The sequence below is a fragment of the Monodelphis domestica genome, chromosome 1 (genome assembly GCF_027887165.1).
Source record: "Monodelphis domestica isolate mMonDom1 chromosome 1, mMonDom1.pri, whole genome shotgun sequence".
In the NCBI taxonomy this organism is placed as follows: Eukaryota; Metazoa; Chordata; class Mammalia; order Didelphimorphia; family Didelphidae; genus Monodelphis; species Monodelphis domestica.
Genome location: NC_077227.1, coordinates 204,544,654 through 204,564,189, shown reverse-complemented (window position 1 = coordinate 204,564,189; position 19,536 = coordinate 204,544,654). Strand labels below are relative to the sequence as shown.

The 19,536-nt window shown below is 34.9% G+C and overlaps 1 protein-coding gene across 10 annotated transcripts in view; it reads right to left on the bottom strand.

The window, feature by feature from the left end:
• MGA (MAX dimerization protein MGA) overlaps positions 1 to 19,536 on the bottom strand; it is a 94,298-nt gene that overhangs the window by 11,294 nt on the left and 63,468 nt on the right. For 3 of the 10 annotated variants that reach the window (XM_056810299.1, XM_056810301.1, XM_056810300.1), the window contains exons 12-20: positions 18,104 to 18,176; positions 15,981 to 16,501; positions 13,083 to 13,377; positions 11,545 to 12,171; positions 8,977 to 9,270; positions 6,979 to 8,561; positions 3,308 to 3,435; positions 1,892 to 1,943; positions 544 to 750 (exon numbers count right to left, since the gene is read on the bottom strand). In XM_056810299.1, the coding sequence (XP_056666277.1) occupies positions 544 to 750; positions 1,892 to 1,943; positions 3,308 to 3,435; positions 6,979 to 8,561; positions 8,977 to 9,270; positions 11,545 to 12,171; positions 13,083 to 13,377; positions 15,981 to 16,501; positions 18,104 to 18,176 (3,780 nt within the window). Of the gene's footprint in view, positions 1 to 543; positions 751 to 1,891; positions 1,944 to 3,307; positions 3,436 to 6,975; positions 8,562 to 8,976; positions 9,271 to 11,544; positions 12,172 to 13,082; positions 14,322 to 15,980; positions 16,502 to 18,103; positions 18,177 to 19,536 lie in introns of those variants that run through there. The other 7 variants (XM_056810297.1, XM_056810298.1, XM_056810303.1 and 4 more) reach the window with 5 other exon arrangements.

Sequence of the window (19,536 nt, the reverse complement as noted above, 5' to 3'; positions counted from 1 at the left end):
ATTTTTAAAAATTTAAATGGTTTTATAATCAGTATTTTAAAATAGTTAACCAAATCACTACTTGCATACTAAAAGGTTTTTTATCATTTGCTTAATATAATCTTAAAAAAAAAAAAACACAATTCTTAAGATGTTCTAAAGTAGTACTTATTCAACTACTAAATTAAATCTAGGCAAAACATTTTCACCTATAATGTTCTATTTTCATATAAGCTGTCCTAGATTACCTGAAAGAAATCTAATGACTTACTATTTTAAGATCATTAACCTAAGTAGCATATGCTTTGTTTTCCCCTTTTCCTTTATCACTTGAATAAAATGTTCTTGCCACTTAAGAATTCATTTAATACAACAAATGACAATTTCCCAAACAGGAAAGTATCATTGTGCTTTAGTGGCTAGATTGCCAATAGTCTATGTTTGAATGTGAAATACATCCATCCAAAGTTACCAACAATTATCTTTAGTTAACATTCCTCCTCTTGAGATCTCTGGAAATACTCCTGCTCAAACCGTATGTACCAACTGAATAGAAAAACTCACTCTTGTGAGAATGAGGCTTTTGGAGACCTTAGAAGAATGAAGCAATCCCAATGTTATTTTCAGTTTCTCAAAGAGATCCCGCATTTCACCACGCCGACGTCGTTCATTGGCAGTGTGAGTTCGGCGGTAATAAGCAAAAGCTTCTGCTTCTTTTTGTAGTTTTTCACTCCAGAATTCAGGTTTCAGTTTTACAGGAATTTGAGAGTCCTGTTCAAATTGGAGAGGCCAAGTCAACTAAATTGAACCAATTCTTCCAAATTTATTTAGACTTCACTGTAAAACCAAAACTATTCTATAGAACTGACAATTTTTAAGAGTACTTTAAAATTCTAGCAAATTTGCTCATCAAAAAAAGTACAAAGACAAAAATGGATAGTGATTTTATAATATGAAAGTTTATTATATTATAACATCAATTGATTTTAGCAGAGCTATGAAAAGAACAATAAGTCAGAAGAAAATTAGGCCTAACTTATAAAAAGGTTATATAAAGGACATGTGGATATAAAGGATATGCAGGAAATATGGTTACTTCTTTGGCTACATATAATGCAGTGTTGAATTATTTATAATGTAGTACTTTGCAGAAACTACAGGGTCTGATACTGTCTTATTAGTAGCCAGATAGAACAGATTACTATATTACTATGATTTTAAGATGCATAATTTTAGGAGAATGGCAATTAGGAGTGACAGATGAGAAATGGTTAATGTGGAATATCTTTCCCCATGGAGTAAGAGAGAAGGCATGTCTTTTTATTATCCATGAGGATCTATGACATTTATATTAATGTTCTTGCCCAGTAGAATCCAGGCAAGAATATCCTTATTTTTTTAATCTGTATCTACGTGGGGGAAAAAAAAGTAAAAATACTAAGTTGAGAGATGTGGAAGATGACATAGAAAACAAAAGAAATGGTCTTTATTTATGAGAAAGTGATCAAGAGACAATATTAACCCCTTTGGATTGTAAGCTCCTAGAAGACCCCAGTTTAACTTTTGAATCTTTTCATATCCCTCGGCATAGTAACAGTTTAATAAATGTTTATTATGTTTAAATTCCAGACAAATGAAAGAGATGTCAAATAGTATTTTAAAAGTATAAGCTGATCATAGCCAAAATACTGAGAATGTGCATGTCCATGTAAATTTTATAACTTGATACTACTACTGTTCCCATTTGTCAATAAGTTATCTACATAGTTAATAATTTAATTTTAGTACTTATTTATATTTAAATAAATAATTACCAATGAGAGCTTAGATACAATTAGTATTAGGAGGGAGAAAGAAGAGAGAGGGGACGGAAAGAGAAGTGATGAGAAATGATATCTATATTTAAACAGACCTTTCGACTTTTCTCAGGTGCTCTCTCTTCCAGAAGAACATGGCTATGGCCCCTGAAAAGGGAGGCAAAGTCATTTCTCAATACCCTATGATTGGAATTTTTTCATATGACAGCAAGTCTTAATTAAAACATTAGTTCTCTTAACTTTTACCTAATGATTACACATCTTTTTATATACAAGTGTGAAAATGCTTGACTATGCCTTGAAATCATATCAAATTACATTGCATTTACAAGATACTTGAATTCCAGCCACTCTTAAGGCACTTAAACACATTTGGAGATAAAAGAAACCCCTACAAGCTCTTAGCACTATTGGGTGCTCTCTCCTCAACTTTGCTTGTATCATAGTCATTGGTATAGATATTGTATTCCCCCACCCACAACAGAACCTTGGAGAAGAGAGTCTTACTTATGTCTTTGAACAACTAAAACTGTGGATCTGAGTTCAAATATTCCCTCTGGTACATACTAGCTCTGTATAATCCTAAATCTAACCTATTTGACAATATTCTTGGCCTATAAGTGGCAGAAAAGGCATTAGCCTGCACAGGTTGAGAGAGTATCTTCATCCTAGAGTGACCTATAATCAGTGAAATCCTAGGTTCCAGACTCTCTATCTATGAAGTGAATAAATATTTATTCTAAATAACCTCCACCTCTAGGTGAAGATGGAAACAGAGGGTGGGAAGAAACCATGTGCTTATTAACCCATAAGATAGCCAAAAAGACAGTTTTCATTACATTTGCCTAAAAACCACTTACGCCTTTAAAAAGGCATAAAAATTTTTACATAAGGCACTCTGCTTGTTGCCTAATTATCTATTCACCTCAATGTGATGTTTTCCTGCTTTTGCTTTTTCTCATGCCCCAATTTGCAGTTTTCCTCAATTTTTCTTTCAATAATTGTAATTAATAACCAACTGTTTCTATTTTTCCATTGTGTAGTTATGAGGCCTAAAATGTTCTCTATTTCAAAGTTTAATGTACAATTCATTAAGCTATTTTATCAGTCTTATATAAACCTAAATAAGATTGATAAACAGGATTAATATTACCTCCCTCTCCAGGAAAGATAAATGTCCATGGAGATTATTACTATTTTTCAAGTTTTTTTTTTCTGATGAGTCCAGATGATTTCCATTTAATACACTCAAAATAATTTTCCCTTAGTGCCAAAATGTCATTAAAATAAATAGCTTAGCCAGTTGCAAAAGATAATGAGAAGCATTAACAGTAAGTTAATTGATAACATAAAGAGAACTGAGTGTGCCTCTTGAAATGTTAACTTATGTTCTTCTGTTATCTAGAAAAGGTAAGAAGCTAAAAAGAAACCAGGACAAGGTACTCAAAGTTTCTAAGCATGACATTAAATTTTAAATTCTGAAGAACAAATTAATGAGAAAAACAACTTACGGTTGCTTGGGAGAACGTATGTGAGCAGCTGTAGCCTTTAAGCGAGCAATATTAATTTTTTCTGAATATTCTTCAACAGTCTCAATGTCTATTTGCTCCTCTTCTTCAGTATAATCCATAGAGTTATTCTGAAATAAGCAATTTAAAACAGTAAGCTATATGCCAGCTAAAACAGGGCAAACCTAGGGCTTTCATTCTTATTTTTCCCATCACAAAATCTTAAGCTTGATTCCACTGTCAGTGTGTGGTCCTCATGGGAGAGACAATATGAGCCAAATCCTGGTTCAAATTCTGTCTCTGATGATTTTGATGCTTACTACTTAGGCAAATCACTTAACTGTCCTGGACTTCAGTTTCTTCATCTATAAGATGATTAGGAGACAAGATGATTGAAAATTCAATCTATAAGAGAGACTTAGTAGCTATGTCTCATCAGGACACACATCTAGAAACTGAGAAAAATCTGTCTCAAAGGAGACTAATTTTGATAGTATACTTCCATATACCCACTAAGTTTTATGAATCTTAAAAAATTAAAGCTGAAGCTTTCTCAACATATCTAAAAGGATCAGCATTAAAAACCTGGCCCATTTTTTCAGTCTTCTACTTTGCTTTTGAAAAAGTTCAGATTCTAAAACAAATAAAGCCTTTATTCAAGCAAACTATGTAACACTGTATTTAAAATGGCATGAGATGCAGTCATGTTAACATCAGTGAAACATCAGTATCGGGTATAGTGAGATTAAAAGAAAATTAACTATTGCCAGAAAATCAAGTCTGAATCCTAGTCTATTACTATCTAACTGTGTATAAAGTCACTTAACCACTCTTTCTCCAAACCTGTTTCTCCACCTACAAATTGGGGAAAATTACTTTATTTCCTACCTCAAATTTATGAGGCTCAAAATGAGATAATGTGAAAATACTTTGCTAACATAAATTTTATATAACAAGACATTATAATTTCCTAGCCTTCAAAATAGTTATTTTCCACAACAAAAAAATAAGGAAGATTTACCTAACACTTCTCTATAGTCAGGCATGAATATAACTAAAATTAAACCCTATCTCCTACCTACCTTATTTACAGAATCTGAAATTGTTGAGATTGATTCAACTCTATCACCCTCCAACTTCCACTGAAATTGCCACCATTAATGGCTGAAACAGAGGCTAGATTCTTCCCTCCACTGTTCTTTTAATGCTCTTAAAAATCATACTTCACATCCATTACCTTGAATATAGAGGAACTCTACTTCTAAAACTCAATGAACTCCATGAAGCTAAAAGGGCAAATGGTAATATAACTTAAAAACCAAAAAGTCAACATTTGATAGTCTAATAGCTGTGTTAGATAGACATCATGTAAAATTTAAGCTAAAAGGTTTCTATTTACCAAATAGATGCCTTCTAATCGGCAAGCTAACTAATATACCTTCCGGAAATGGATTTAAATAAATGAAGATATGAAAACCACCCACATTTCTTCCAACACTAAAAGGTCAGCTCCAAAATGTTTTTAGCATCAGATATAAACACATGTGAAAAATTTAGTGCATGCAAAAGCATCATTTTGTTTTGTTTTTTGCCAGGTTGGCCAAAATAGCAAATGTGCTGCTATACAGTGTCACTAATTACAACTAGCTGGTTTCAAAAATGGGATTGTTCTTGGTTTTCTTATCTCAGGATGAATTAAAATGGAAGATTCTACCAAAAGCTTACTATTTCCAATAACACAAATTCCATGATCACTATATTAGGGAGGCCTATCTATCAACTCCATTATTCCCACTAGAAAGGACTAAGTTATAGCAAACAGTTGAGTCATAATATTGACACTGACACAAAAAGATTCTAAATGTTTTGTGTCACCAATGTCTTACTCTGGTATCTCTATGGTACAGTGGTGACCTAGAATTTTCACAGGTTATGCCAGTAGAGTTCTGGCAGCTCTTCAGAAGTGTGAAAGATTTCAATTATGGGACTACTGATTGCTATCTGAGGAGGTCTAGTTAAGTCTAACAAGGGCTCATCAGATTCACATTGCATGATGGTTAATTCTCTAGTCAAAGAAACTTTTGAAGACCACTTATTATTATAAAGGGGCTGAAACTCATTACACTGAGTATCCCCACTCATGAAATTATACATTCCTAAAGTTCTTTAATGTTTTTAGCTTAGTTCCCCATACCTCCACAAAATTAGCTATGGTTTCTATTTTTGTTCAAGTATGAGGAGAAGGAAAATGAAGAGGTTTGTCAACAAGAGTATGAGTGTGAAAACCCCTACCTCCTTTTATGATTATAATAGTATTAACCTTTATGATTACTTTAATAACATAATCATTAATCCTGAGTTAATGGTAAAATAATATAGTTTGCTTTATAAGAATTATAAACATTATATAAGAAAAATATAGTTTAGAGTGGTATCAAATCTTGTTTACAGGCATTTTTACCTTAAGCCTATAACCCAAGAGTTTCCCCTAAGCCCACCACAGCCTACTCTATGTATAACATTGACCAAAAGGAGGGCTGCTCTTGGGTGCAAACTGATGACCATCTAACTGCTGACTCGTAGTATTAAATCATAATTGTCAGTGGAAAACAATTAGACCCTGACTCTTATTGTAGAGGTCTTGGAAAGGCAAGAAACATAAAGTTACCACCCATGGTGATTATTTTTGTACTTTCCAGCTTAAGCAGCACTTGGGTCAATATAAATTAAGAACTGCCTATGTGAAAGATTTTGCATCTATTCTATTTTAATTTTTATTGTATTTTCTGTCACTGTCATCAGATTTCTTTGAATAAAAAGGGCTATTTCCTAAGGCTCAGAGTCTCTGGTTTTGATTTTGACGAGAGTCCAGTTTTATTGTGAGACTGGCCACCTCTCAATAAACCTATGATTTAGCTTGAAGACTGAATTGATGTGATAAATTTTTGCCAAAAGAGTTAGGTGACAGCAGAGAGTGGGTAAAAAACAAAGGAAAGGGGTAAATGAAGTAAAGTCCAGTGTATAACAAAAGGTTACTCAGAAAGATCTCAGGCTATATTCAGTTTCCTAAAATTTGAGATGCAGCTTCCTCTCTTTAGTAAGAAAATGATTTTTTAAATACATTGAATAAGTTGTAGGGAATGGTAATTAAAAGTGAGAATTTAGTAAACTTAAGGTCTATTTTTGAAAGAGGTAAAGCCTAAATGGTTACTTTCTATTTTAAAAATACATATTCCAATAAAAGAACTCAATTAATAGAAATAGAGGTAAGTGGGTTCTATACCACACAGCCATGATATGAAAACTATGCTTCATATAGAGGATAAGACTGAACCTCAATCATACCAAATAAAATAAAAGTTTTGGAAAAAATAAGACTATAATTTGTTAGTGTGGTCAAGTCTCAAGAGAGTCAAAATGATTTCTCAACCATCTCAGATATTCAGACAAGTGTCAAAATAGGCTCTTAATATAGTGGAAAATCAGTATTTGTTGTCCAAAAGTATGAGAACTAAAAATAGAAAAGTAATTTATTTACTTATGACTTTAGAAGTCTGACCACCTAATTGAAGATATCAGTCTTCAATAAGGTCTTGGTGATCCTATGAAGAGGTTATTGGCTATATCAAACTATTTGACTCTTGGAGGCCTTTAAACAAAAAGGGGCTCACCACCTTTTCGACTTCTTCAACTTCTTCACTATGGTAGTCAGAGATGCCATCAACCATATCATCAGCAGAATCATCAGTTTTCTCCTCTTCCTCCTCCTCTTCCTCTTCCACATCTGAAACAGGGAGGTCAACAATAGCTCTCCCACTTTTCTTCCTTTGTTTCAGATGTTGTATTTGCTCTCCTGGTAGAAGCAAAGGACTTTGAATAACTTTATCTTCTTTTTGGGCTCTATCAACCAATTGAGGAACAACAGGTAATGGTGTAGAATTGGGAATCTTGTTCCAAGTATCACATTCAACATTAAGACTTCTGGTGCTCTTAGCAAGTTCACTTTCCTCCAGTAAATCAGAAGAGCCTTGCTTTTGATCAAGAACATTAGAGTTTTCCTGACTTGTCCCAGGTCCTTCAGTCATATGCTCCTCTCCGGCTTGCCTATGTTCTCTTGAAATACCATCACATTTCTGGATCAAATTCTCCTTCAGTTGGTTTTCTTGATTCTCTCTAATAGTACTTCTTTTCTCTACAGAAGTCCCACAATCCTTCTTTGCTTCAGGCTGTGCTACAACCTCTTCCTGTCCCACTTTGCTCCTGGATTTGTCTTCCATCAAGCTAACTGAAAATTCACTGTTCATCAGTTTCACCTCTGGGTTCTTTATATCTCCCAGCTCCTCAATTACACTTCCTAGCTGAGATGTTTCTCCCTGAACACTAGAATTTTTCAGCTGTACATTATTCATTGTTTGAACTGCTTTATTATTGACTTCTTGGTGATTTTGTTTATCCCCTGGAATCTCATTCACTTTTTCTTCTGAATGGCTACTATTACAATTCTCTTTCTCTTCATTAGCCTCTTTATTGCCTTCATTTGTCCGTGATCCACTGATGTAGGAGTGGTCTGAGGATATGACATCAGCAGGAATGTCCTCCTGTCCTTTATTTGCAGGACTACCCCCACCTTCTTGGAGATCTTTTTGGACTACTTCAGAGGCAGTAGCAATTTGCTCTTGCTTTACTGTATCTGTCAAAGGTGCCTCAGCCCTACCAGGTAATTCTGCTTCCAATCCTAAATCATTTTCTGGCTCTGTAACATCTCCTTCTAATGAATGTAATAATGCCTTTTTATGATTATGCTGCTTCAAAGAATTTGTTTCCTCTTTCTGATCTAGACTTTGAGACTCTCTCTTCATCTGTAATGAAGCAACATGCTGAATAATTGAGTTGGGAACCGGCTTCTGACCTGGGAGCTGTAGCAAAGCAAAACTACCAGACTGGAGAGGAATGAGACTAGCTGTGCCAACTGGTTGCCCACCTGAGCTATAGGTTATTTTGGATTCTGAGCCCGTTTGATTTGCAAAGCTGCCTCCTCCAGGAGGGGATATCCTTAAGGTCAAGGTACCAGCTTGAGAAACAAAACTAGGCACAGTGGAAAGCACAGATGATGCCTGAGTAATTAAATTCATAGGAGGAGAAGAGCCAACAGTCTGAATCATAGGACTTATGGTTGGGAAAGTTGAGGGAGAGGCAGAAGGTGGTGGTGTTTCAGGTGGTTTGGAAGGTGCAGGTAAGCGGATTCCCACTGCAGAACCTACCAAAAAAAAAAGAAAGAAAGAAATGACAAATCGTCATTCCCAAAATTAAATTTTTTTTTCTAGTATAGAAGATGTCGCTTTCTAAGATAAGATTCCCAATGTCTTAATTTGCTGCTTTCCTCAACAAAGTACTATCAGGCCTTTCCATCTGCCATATGAACTGAATAATAAACAGTATTTCCTTAACATTTTCTCCCTCAACTAAAACAAAAGCAGTTTGAGAAAAAAGACTAACTCTCTTGACCTTCTATCTTTATCTCCAGCACTTTGTATAGTGTTTAGCATAGTAAGCACTTAATAAACACTTTTCTATTCCAAACAAGATATAGAACACTAAATCCACTGGACTAATTTTTAAGAAAAACAAAAAAAACTGTCTTTATGACAAAAGTTTATGAAAAACTGTCATACCTGGGTTCCGAAGCATAACAGGCTGTAAGTTGGGCTGTGTACTAGAACCCCGCACCTGCTGCAAAGGAACAAGCTGGACAATCTGACCATTGGGGTGTCTGAAGAGGTTCATTCCACTAGGGCTCCTGACAGGCTGCAGGAGCATCCTCTGACCCTGAACAAGTTGCATGTTTTGGAGGGGTCGAAGACCAGGAGAGCTTTGTTGAACAGGGATCAAGAGAAGTCGAGGTCCAGCACGCTTTTCTGGGCTAGGAGAGACTGGAGAGGTAGCCACTGGAATCTGAGGAGTATTTTCTGAAAAACAAGGAGTAGACACATGGCACCCCAATTTTCCTTCCCCACAGAGAGAACAATTAATGCCACGAATTCTAATTCAACAACAAATTGTCTTTTAATGAGTTTAAACTATGAAATTGGGAAAATCCTAAAGCTATGGACAAACTCTTCATAGAATTATGGCTAGGTTATTCTATAAAAAATTGCCTTCCATATATGACTTCAAACTTTAAAAGTTTAGAATGTCTAAAAGAATCATCTACTGGTAGGAGAGACAATTCAATAAGAGATATTGATTCTGTTTCATGAGAACTTAAAGACAAAGCTATAAATTTGGAGTATATTTCAGAAGGTAAGTAGATATTTAGAATTTGCAAATCCCTCACATTTGTACTATTCTTCATATGAAGTACTGCTTGAAGCTTGACAACACCATGCAAACATGTTAATAATGTTGTAAGAAAAAAAGGACACTAACATGAACTGTAAAAGGAATCTGATTTCATAGTTCATTAAACAGGAGGCAGAAGTTTTAAGATATACAGAAATATTTTCGGAAGAGGGAAACGAAAGGAAGACGCCACCTATTAATAGAATCCAGGGGGCTTTCCAAATGAAGCCAAAGAGCTAAAAGGAATGAAAGTTACACCAAGGCTGCACAGGAAAAGGCAAGATAAGATGTTAAAAAAACAAGCAAAAAATGGCAGAGATAAAATGTACTAGTGACTTTAAGTTGTTAAAAGCAAGTTATAAAAGAGCTTTTATGTTTCTACCTAAACTTGTGAGGTAAATTTAGAATAAAATTAGCTCTAAAAACAAAACAAAACATAAGAAGTTATGTGATTAGATAAAAGGATATGGAATAGGAGAAAACTCCTGGTAATCAAGAAAAACTAAAAAAGTTTAACCTAATCATTTAAGATTGATGTATATGCCTTAACAATATACTCACATTAACCTACTACTACAAAGCAAGAAATTAAACCAACAAGAACTAATAATGCCCAGCATCAGAATTGTTTGTTCCACATATCAGATCCAAGTTGATAATAGAAAACTCTGTCCTTAAGATTTATGTTAGTCAAAAAAGTTGTTGTATATTAAAGAATGAGACTACTCTGGAAAGAAAAAACAGTAATTAAAATCAGAATGCCAAGTACAAAGAGGGAAAAAATTATTTTTCTATTAAAAAAATAAGATATTTAAACAAAAAAAATTTAACATCTTTGGGCATTCATTATTCATTTGAGTTTTCACTTTAATCTGAGAAATTATTCAAAACCTAAAATGTTCCCACAAAAATAAATTATTTGCTTCCTTTCTACTATAAAAAGCTTTTTATGCAGGGCAGGGGACAGACAACCTAGATGTTTGAGAGTTTATCAAGGGAAAGGCACAGGAGACCTAAGTGGCTGAATTTGTACAATCATGACAATCAGATCTTTCCCTGAACCAAACCCTTTGCATATTCTTTACCAAATTAAATGCCAACTCGGGAAGAACTGATTCATCCACATGGTAAAAATGGGGTAACATATTAAGAAAAATATAATTAGTTTTATGTACTACTTTATTTTCTTCACAAAAAACAACTACTGACCAGAGCATTCAAAGCATTAGAATGGCTAAATCTTAGAGAGACTAAGTTGAAACACACAATAACATAAGCTTTCTGGTTCCACAAACAATCAACAAATGATTCCACTTCTCAAACTGTGATACTTAAAACTAATATTCATATATACATTCTTATCATCATGTAGGGGAAAAACAGGAGTCACATATATCCCCAATATTCTAGTTCTGGTTATATCACTGATCCCTCTAGGTAGTCACATTTTAGTGAATATTCAGAAAGCTGAACTATGAGCTAATATATTGTCACTAAATTTAAAAAAACAAGTTATTCAGTGGAAGGAAAGAAAATTAGTTATCTAAAGCAGAATTGCTCCCATGAGAAGCAGTAGTCAGGACAAAGATATTCATATTTCAAATTATTTTAATCATGTTGTTTACTTTCTGATCAAAATAAATCACATGCTACTGCCCAGCACAGATTAGGGCCCTTAATAAATATTGCTGATTAAGAGTTTTAAACTAAAAGTTAATAGAAACAAGAAATTCTCATCAAGAATTCTTTCAACCAAGCCAATGAGCAAAAATTCAAAGGTTATGTCACATTTACTGCCCTCTCTTTTCTTTACATTTATCCACTGAGAAATCTAAAGCCCTAGTATAACCAAACCCCAAAGGTAATATACAGTAAATCAGCTAGTAGCATCTAGGCCTTACCTGGTCTCTGGCTCACTGGTGGACTTGCATTAATTCCCGAGAGTATAATAGGAACAGAGCCAAGAGATGAAGTTGGTGTGGTCACCACGGAAGAAGATGCAGCTGTGGTCACTATGACTACGGAGGTGGAGGCAGTGGAAGCAACAGGAAGAGTGATGGTTGGTGAAGATACTACAGATTTAGGTAAAGCAATGGTAGTTATAGGGGCAGCTATCCCAGTAGCTTTGGTAACGTTCACAGTTGTTGAAGGCAGGGTGGGTGTAATAGGGGTGCTGATGCTAGTTTCAGAGATCTCAACAATCCCTGAAGTGGTGGTGCCAGAAGGAGTAGTAGTTTCTTTAGTTCCCAAGCTGGAAACAGCAGTCACAGGAGATGTCACAGTAGTAATACTTTCTAAAGATACTTGAGGGGTGGTGGTAGTGACTGGTTCCGTCACAAGGTTGCACACCTGAGATGGCTTGGAAGAAACCACAGGTGTGACGACCATTACTGGAGAAGGCCTGATACTGAACTTCTGTGGCCCTGTTAAGGGTTGGGGTGTGCTAACGCCAGGTATCTTCTGCTGCAGGGCTCCAACTTTACTCATCACAAACTGTGTGAACACACCACCAGGAGAGGGTCGAACTGCTGCAAATAAAAATTTGCAGGTCAAAAATTTCAACAGGTTCCCATCCTTCACCCTCTGAGTGACTGTGTTTGTTAACATTTCTTACACGTTGTTGGGTTGATTTTCTTACAGGTACCACCTACCTGCATTATATATGCCAATTTCCACCCATAAAAGTTTAATGCAATTCTTTTTGATGTCCAACCCCCCTTGCACTAATAAGAGAATAGGGTGTTTTGTTTTGTTTTTTCAGTCTGCCATATTAACTTATTTTTCTGGTCACATAAAAGACTCAGGTTGTTGTGAAACTAGAAAGACAATACAAAACAGCACACAATCTTATCACATGGAACAGATAGATGCAGGATAAGTGAGAATCTAACTCTTATGTAAGATTTTCTTCACCAACTTCCTCCTGTCCCAGCACCTCCACCTCCTTCATTGCCTAATTCTTGAATGTTAGGATGAGAGTCCCTCATATTCCTGAACCATGCATATATATCATTCTTTGAGAAAAGGGAAGAAGAAAAATCAAGTTTTTGTTTTAAGTTAAAGTGGTTTCTTAATAAGTGAAAATGAGAGACTATCAAGGAACACATCATATCTTCCTTTGCACAACTCCAGCTTTTGACCAATTCAGATATTTCAAGTTAATGTAGTTAGCACTACCATCAACATCTAAGACTAAGAGAATATTGCTGAATCAATATTCCAATGGAACCAATTAAAATCACATAATACTCTAGTCAACCAATGACCAAAAATAACACTGATTAAGAGAACTATATAAAGTGGAAAAATATTTAACAAAACAGACATTAAGAATAACAATGAACTTTTGTTTCTAATCGTCTAATCTAAATTTCTCTGTGTCTAACCTTAAGGTATTTAGCTAGGGACCACATAGAAAGACAAATGAGTTCTAACTTACCAATTGGCCTCTGTGCTGGAACAAATGCCTTCAGAGTCGTCATCGTGGAGGTTGTCGTAGTACTGGAGGACACCGTTTGGGAAATGGATGGCGAAGGCACCTGGGTGCGTGGTATCCTGGATGCAGCCACCTTGGCATTGGATGCTACCTTGGAGATGACAGTACTGAGGGTTGAGAGGTCCAGGACTGAGGGTCGCAACCTGCCTGTGATATATGCAGCTAGCCTATTGGCTGGATGCAATGCCCCCATCTGTCCCAATAGCAACTTAGCCTGCGGGTAACTTTTACCATTAACCTGAAACAAGTGGCAAAGAGAAATTCTGTAAAAATAAAATTCTCTTGCTAACTCACCTCCCTTGACAAGTGCTGCTTTAAAAAAAAAAACAACTATTTTGGTGAGTATCTTTTCAAATTTTAAAAAAGGAAAAGTATTCTCTTTTTTACCCAAAATAATCTGAGTAATCAAAAGAGGAAAGAGAATATTGCTATCTAAATAGCTTAAACTTTTCTGGCAACTATTTAGTGGTTTAAAAAACAAGATTCTTAGATGCTATCCATTTCTCAGTACTACAATTGGAAAGAAATGCTATCAAATCAATCAGGATCTTTGCTTGCTAACAAGCAAGCATGGTTCAATCATTTAATTGCCAAAAGGAAGAAAATGAGTCATGTTCCTGAAACTTTCTTTTAGAAAGTACCATAAAGTCCTATTGGAGCTTTCTTTTGTAGGACACCATAGGTTTCCATTCTGTTACCTCTTATATTTAGCCTCACTTTAACTAATAAAAGTCCACCACAGTTTTTAGTTGCTAAATCAAATCAAGTTATAACTGGTAAAAAGAACTTACTGACATTGAAATTACATCATCTGAAAATCAAACCACCAACTGGGTGGTGAGTTAAGAAGAAGATGATGTAGTAATGATTAATTCTACTACCTAAGTTAAAGAAATAGACTATCATTATCATAGGAAATAGCATGAAAAAATATCCAGCTGGATATTAAGAGACAAAATGTTTCTCTACCTATTATTTAATTATTAATTTGCTAAAAGACTCTAAATATAATGCACTACTTTTTGTGCCTGCTACCTTGGAGATGACAGTACTGAGGGTTGAGAGGTCCAGGACTGAAGGTCGCAACCTGCCTGTGATATATGCAGCTAGCCTATTGGCTGGATGCAATGCCCCCATCTGTCCCAATAGCAACTTAGCCTGCGGGTAACTTTTACCATTAACCTGAAACAAGTGGCAAAGAGAAATTCTGTAGACTTTTTCTGTCTATAGAAGGAAATAATTTCTGCCCCTTCATCAAAATGGAAAGAGTAATAAAAAATAGGAATTGGCTAAGAAAATTCTTTATGGTAAAGATTTTGATAACTAATATAAATAAAGTGGGTTAGTCCCAGAATCATTAAAATCAGCAAAGACCAAAAATGTTTTGAATCCAAGTTTAGTACAAAGAATTAGATCTTTCTTTCTCATTATGAATTGCAATGTAACTTTTTAGGCTTTGTGAGATTCAGATCATAATACAAGGACACTGGCCATTCAGCAACTTCAAAAGTGCATCATATCATACCAGTCTGATTAAGTGAGCTGTTTTCCCAAAATGGTCCAATAGTTTTAGAGAAGGAAAAGAATTTTATAACCACCTCTAAGGACAAAGAAACTCATAGCATGAGACCTTGGACAAGAAATCATTTTGCTTCAAATTTATTCATCTATAAAATCATTAGTGAAAAAGAGAAGGCTGAATATTGATTCTCTTTTTTTCAGTACATCTTGAGAAATAGTTAATGTTTATACAAAATACTCATAACTCAAAATCCATAAATTTTAAAGTTACCACAGGCATATCCTGCATAGCACAGCCCCTGACCCAAACTGTTTCTCAGAAATATGTCTAATAAATTATATAAAACCTTACTATAACGTTATGAAAATCTAACTAATTGCCCAATTCACAAAACAATGTGGTATTCAAAAATCAAACAATATTATGCAGAGTATGCTTGCAGTATTTGCATGCTGTTTTTCCTCATCTATGTCACACAAAGGATAGTCAGGCTAATATAAAAGCCATGAAAATGACCTGTGCCAATGTTTTCTCATATGATAAGCAGCAACTAAAAGGTAGATGTACTGAGAAAAAAGCAGCCCTGTGAGTAGGCCCTGAGTTTCTATTTAGAAAATTACCAACCTATTTTATAAAGTTCTGAATGACTTGGCAGTGGATAACAAGGGATAAATCTGTACTTGTTACAACAAGGGGAGGGGGAGAGAACCTTTCAAAATGACAACTAAGGAAAGCTATCCTTTGGTTCAAAGAAGTCAGGATGGCACATGATCAATTATAAAACTATTAGAAAAAGCATAACATTTATAGTACCAGGAAAAAAAAACAAACTACTATATTTGAAAAAGAGGTTACTTAAATTTAAAAGACAATCAAAATATCTAGAAAAGTGCACTGTTTCCCTTTCCATAAATGATCGTATTAAAGTCAAATACTCAATAAAACTTCCTATCCTAAAGGTAGATTGATAATACTTACAAATGACAAATTATAGTTAACAAATAATACTCATATTATAGGTAGTAAAAAGAAGTTCATGGAAAAATCAGAAGAGAATAAGACCTAATACATGGAGGAGATACAAGTATCTAACTCGATAGCTATTTCTGGCTTTGTTATGAGCTTCCATTGTAATTTTTGTCAATTTATACCTCTTTTCAAGGTCTGGCTTTCCTCATTAATGAAGATATAATTGTTCACACCCCAGAAACCAAATATGAGAATAAACAGCATTAGGACCACAGAGTCCTAAAAGCAGACTTGTTTTTCCAAGCTAAGTGGCACGTGTTAAATATAGATAAAAGATAGTTCTCACTCACCTCTATTAGTCCTGATGTCTTTGAACTGGGTTTCTGTTTATAGGCCACTAGCTTCCCTGCAGGAGAAAGTCCAGCATAGAAAGGCAGAGCTTTGCCTCCATGCAATTTTTCCCTCAGTGCTTCTAGCGCATTTGTCTGTTCAAAGGTGGTATCATCCATTTTTCTGTGTAATGGTGAACCATCAGGAGTCTCTGAGTCAGAGTTTTCAGCTGTATCATCCTGATCTTGGCATGATGGCATCGATATTTTCACCCGAGAAGAATAAATGGGAGGGTTCTTTTCACCTCTACTCTTTCTCTGAGAAGCCAATTCAATAATGAAGCTGCCCACCTTGAGGGACTGTGGTGGCATGTTGCTATTGATGTGCTGAGACAGAATGCTCAAAATTTTATTTCGATCTTCCTCCCAATTACAATCGGAGATGATCTCTATGAGTTTGGTGGGCCCGCCAGGGGAAGTCTGATGCATGTAGGAGGTAGAAGATGATTCCCCTTCATTGCAGGAGGATCTCCAGCTTTTTTCTGACAAAGAATTAAAATGGGCTTTATCAAATGATCTTGAGGATAAACTGTAACCAATTAATATTTTAGACTTCAGAAAAGCACTTTGACAGTACAATACTGTATCTCATCTCTCTATGAAGCTTTAAAACAGCAAATGTCAATTTCACAATTTACCATTTTAGGAGCACAACACCGTTGCTCCAATACCTTTTCTCAAGAATATGACCTTGGAATAGGAGTTCACAAAGGCTTTTGCCAACCCACTGATTAGGAATTTTAAGCCTGTAATACTGTGTTAACATACTTTTTGGAAAAAAAATCTTACCAATAACCAATGCTAAATTTTTGTCAGTTTACCATTCATAAATGCAAATTAAGCATGAACCAGATGCTTAGCGATTTAACATGAATTTGACTAGTTACTTCAGATCAAAGTGATGTTCTTATGGTAACAAGATGTATATTCTACCATTAAACATTCTCATTGCAAGTTGCTCTGAGATTGCTTCTACAAAAAATTCCTGCATTTCCACCTCCTCACTAGCCTCCACTTCATCTGCTATGAATTTATTAGTGAGCAATAAAGAGAGGTAGCTTTTAATAGGCAACTGTCCAGCAAAATCCAATTATTGTTTCTTAATAATACAGCTATTTTGGAAGCTTTATTTGAAGCAAAATGAGAACACTCTCAATTCTCTTTCCCTCTCATCTAATTTAGGACATACCTTCTTTCTTCTTCATCCCTGAGGGAACAAGTTCCTATTGCCAAACTACCACTGTCCAGGAAAAGGTGGAGAAAAATCGGTTCGAAAGATTGTTCCTCCTCCCTGTCCTACTTACAAAAAATCTACTTTAATAACTAAAGCCTTTTGTGATTGCCCCACTCCGCATCCCTCCAAAAAACTCTTTCACCATTGGAGGAAAAGGAAGGTTAGTTATTTATATAGTTAGTTAGTTAGTCATTTTTGTAGAAGCAAAGTAGATTTCAGTCTCCTGGGGAATGTCTTCAAAAAATTGTGGTACATGAATTAATTGGAATTGTATTGCACAAGAAATGACTATGAAGAACATAAGAAGCCTCATATGAACCAATGCAAAATAAAGTAAAACACTACCAAAAAAACGTACATTCATAATGACTACAAAAATATAAGTAGAAAAAGCAAACCAAAAGAAACTGAAATTTAATATTGTGAGAAATTCTAATAACCAAAGTTGGTCCCCCCCAAAAGAGCTATATGAATGCCCTTCCTTCCTGTCTTTGCAGAGGAAGGGGACCATAAATGCAGAATACTACACAGAAAATGAAGAACTTGATTCATGCAATATTGAAGTTTTGCTAAGCTGGTTTATATTTTTGTTTTATTTTTGTTTATTCTCTTCTTTATATTTTTTAAAAAGGAATAAAATAAGACAGAAAGATCAATTGAGAAATTAAAACAAAAGATAAATCAATAAAAATCTGAATTAAAAAAGGAATGAAAAAAAGAAAACTACTAATTAATTTTAATTTACTGCATTTATTCTTGCTCAGTCTGCTTTCAGAAATCCAGATTACTTGATTTAATTACAACCAGTACAAGACAACTAAAAAAAGAGCAAGAAAGTTTTAGTTTTTACCTCCTGATTTATCAGTATCCTTCTCCATGTCATAAGTATTTTGCTTCATGGATTGATGTTCAGAGTCATGTTCCTATGAAAGATTAGAGAAAAAGGAATAGTTCAAACTGAGCAAATTTACTTAGCATCTACATAATAGACAAAAAAAATATCACATTTGAGCACATTTGTCACTGAACCTTGCAGTCAGGTACTCTAAAGTAAGTAATATTTAAAAGACTATGGAGAAAAAGGGGGAGAGAGGGAGGCCATTGCAACCCACACCTAGGAGGTTCAGTGTTTAAAGGTTCAAATCTTGTCTCAGATACTTCCTAGATGTGAGACCCTGGACAAGTCAGTTAACTCTCAATCCCTATTCCTTATTGTTCTTTTGCCTTTGAACAATACTCAGTATGGATTCCAAGACAGAAGGTAAGGGTTCAAAAAAGAAGAAAAAAAGACTAGGGAGATGAAGGATCATATGATTGGCAAGACTGAAAAATAACTGCTTTCTACAAACCTCTCCCACACAAAAACTCAGAAATAATAACTATGAAACAAATATAGGTTGAATTACCAAAATAAGACAAATGCTGAACACGATAAAAACTTCACAACTTAAATACAAAGACTCCTTCCTTCCATTATACATCTTTACCCCCATACCCAAACTACTCTGTGTATAAATAGGCTCAATCAGGATAAATAACCAGCAGAGTCAAGAAAACAACATACACAATGACTACAATGGGGTTTCCTCCCCTGGAAATATCCTTCATCAAGCTGGTACCTAACATGCTTTTCTACCTTCACCTTCCACTCTACCCTCTTGGTTGTATTATATTTTCCCATTAGAATTTTAGTTCTTTGAGGATAGGTCCTGTCTTATTGAATTGCAATAGTTTTTAAAAATACTTTTTCCCAATTATATGTAACTTTTTAAACATTTTTTAGAATTTTGAATTCCAGATTCTCTTCCTCCCTTCTCTCTTCTTCCCCATCATGGAGAAAGCAATTTTATATAGATTATACAATCATACAAAACAGATTTCCATATTAGTCATATGGTGAAAAGAAAACAGAGATGAATAAAGTTAAAAAAAAAAGGCATGCTTCAACTCATCACTTCTTTTTCTGGAGATAGATAGCATTTTTCATCTTGAGTCCTTCAGAACTGTCTTAGATCATGGATTACTTAGAATATCTAATTCATTCACAATTGTTTTTCATACAATATTACTGTTACTGTGTACAATGTTCTCCTAGTTTTGTTCACTTCACTTAAAAAAACCAAAAACTCTTACCTTCTATATTAGAATCAATACTACATATAGATTCTAAGACAGAAGAGCAGTTAGGAATAGGTAATTTGGAGTTATGTAGTTTGCCCAGGGTCACACAGCTATGAAGTGTCTGAGGCCAAATTTGAACCCAGGACTTCCCATCTCTAGGCC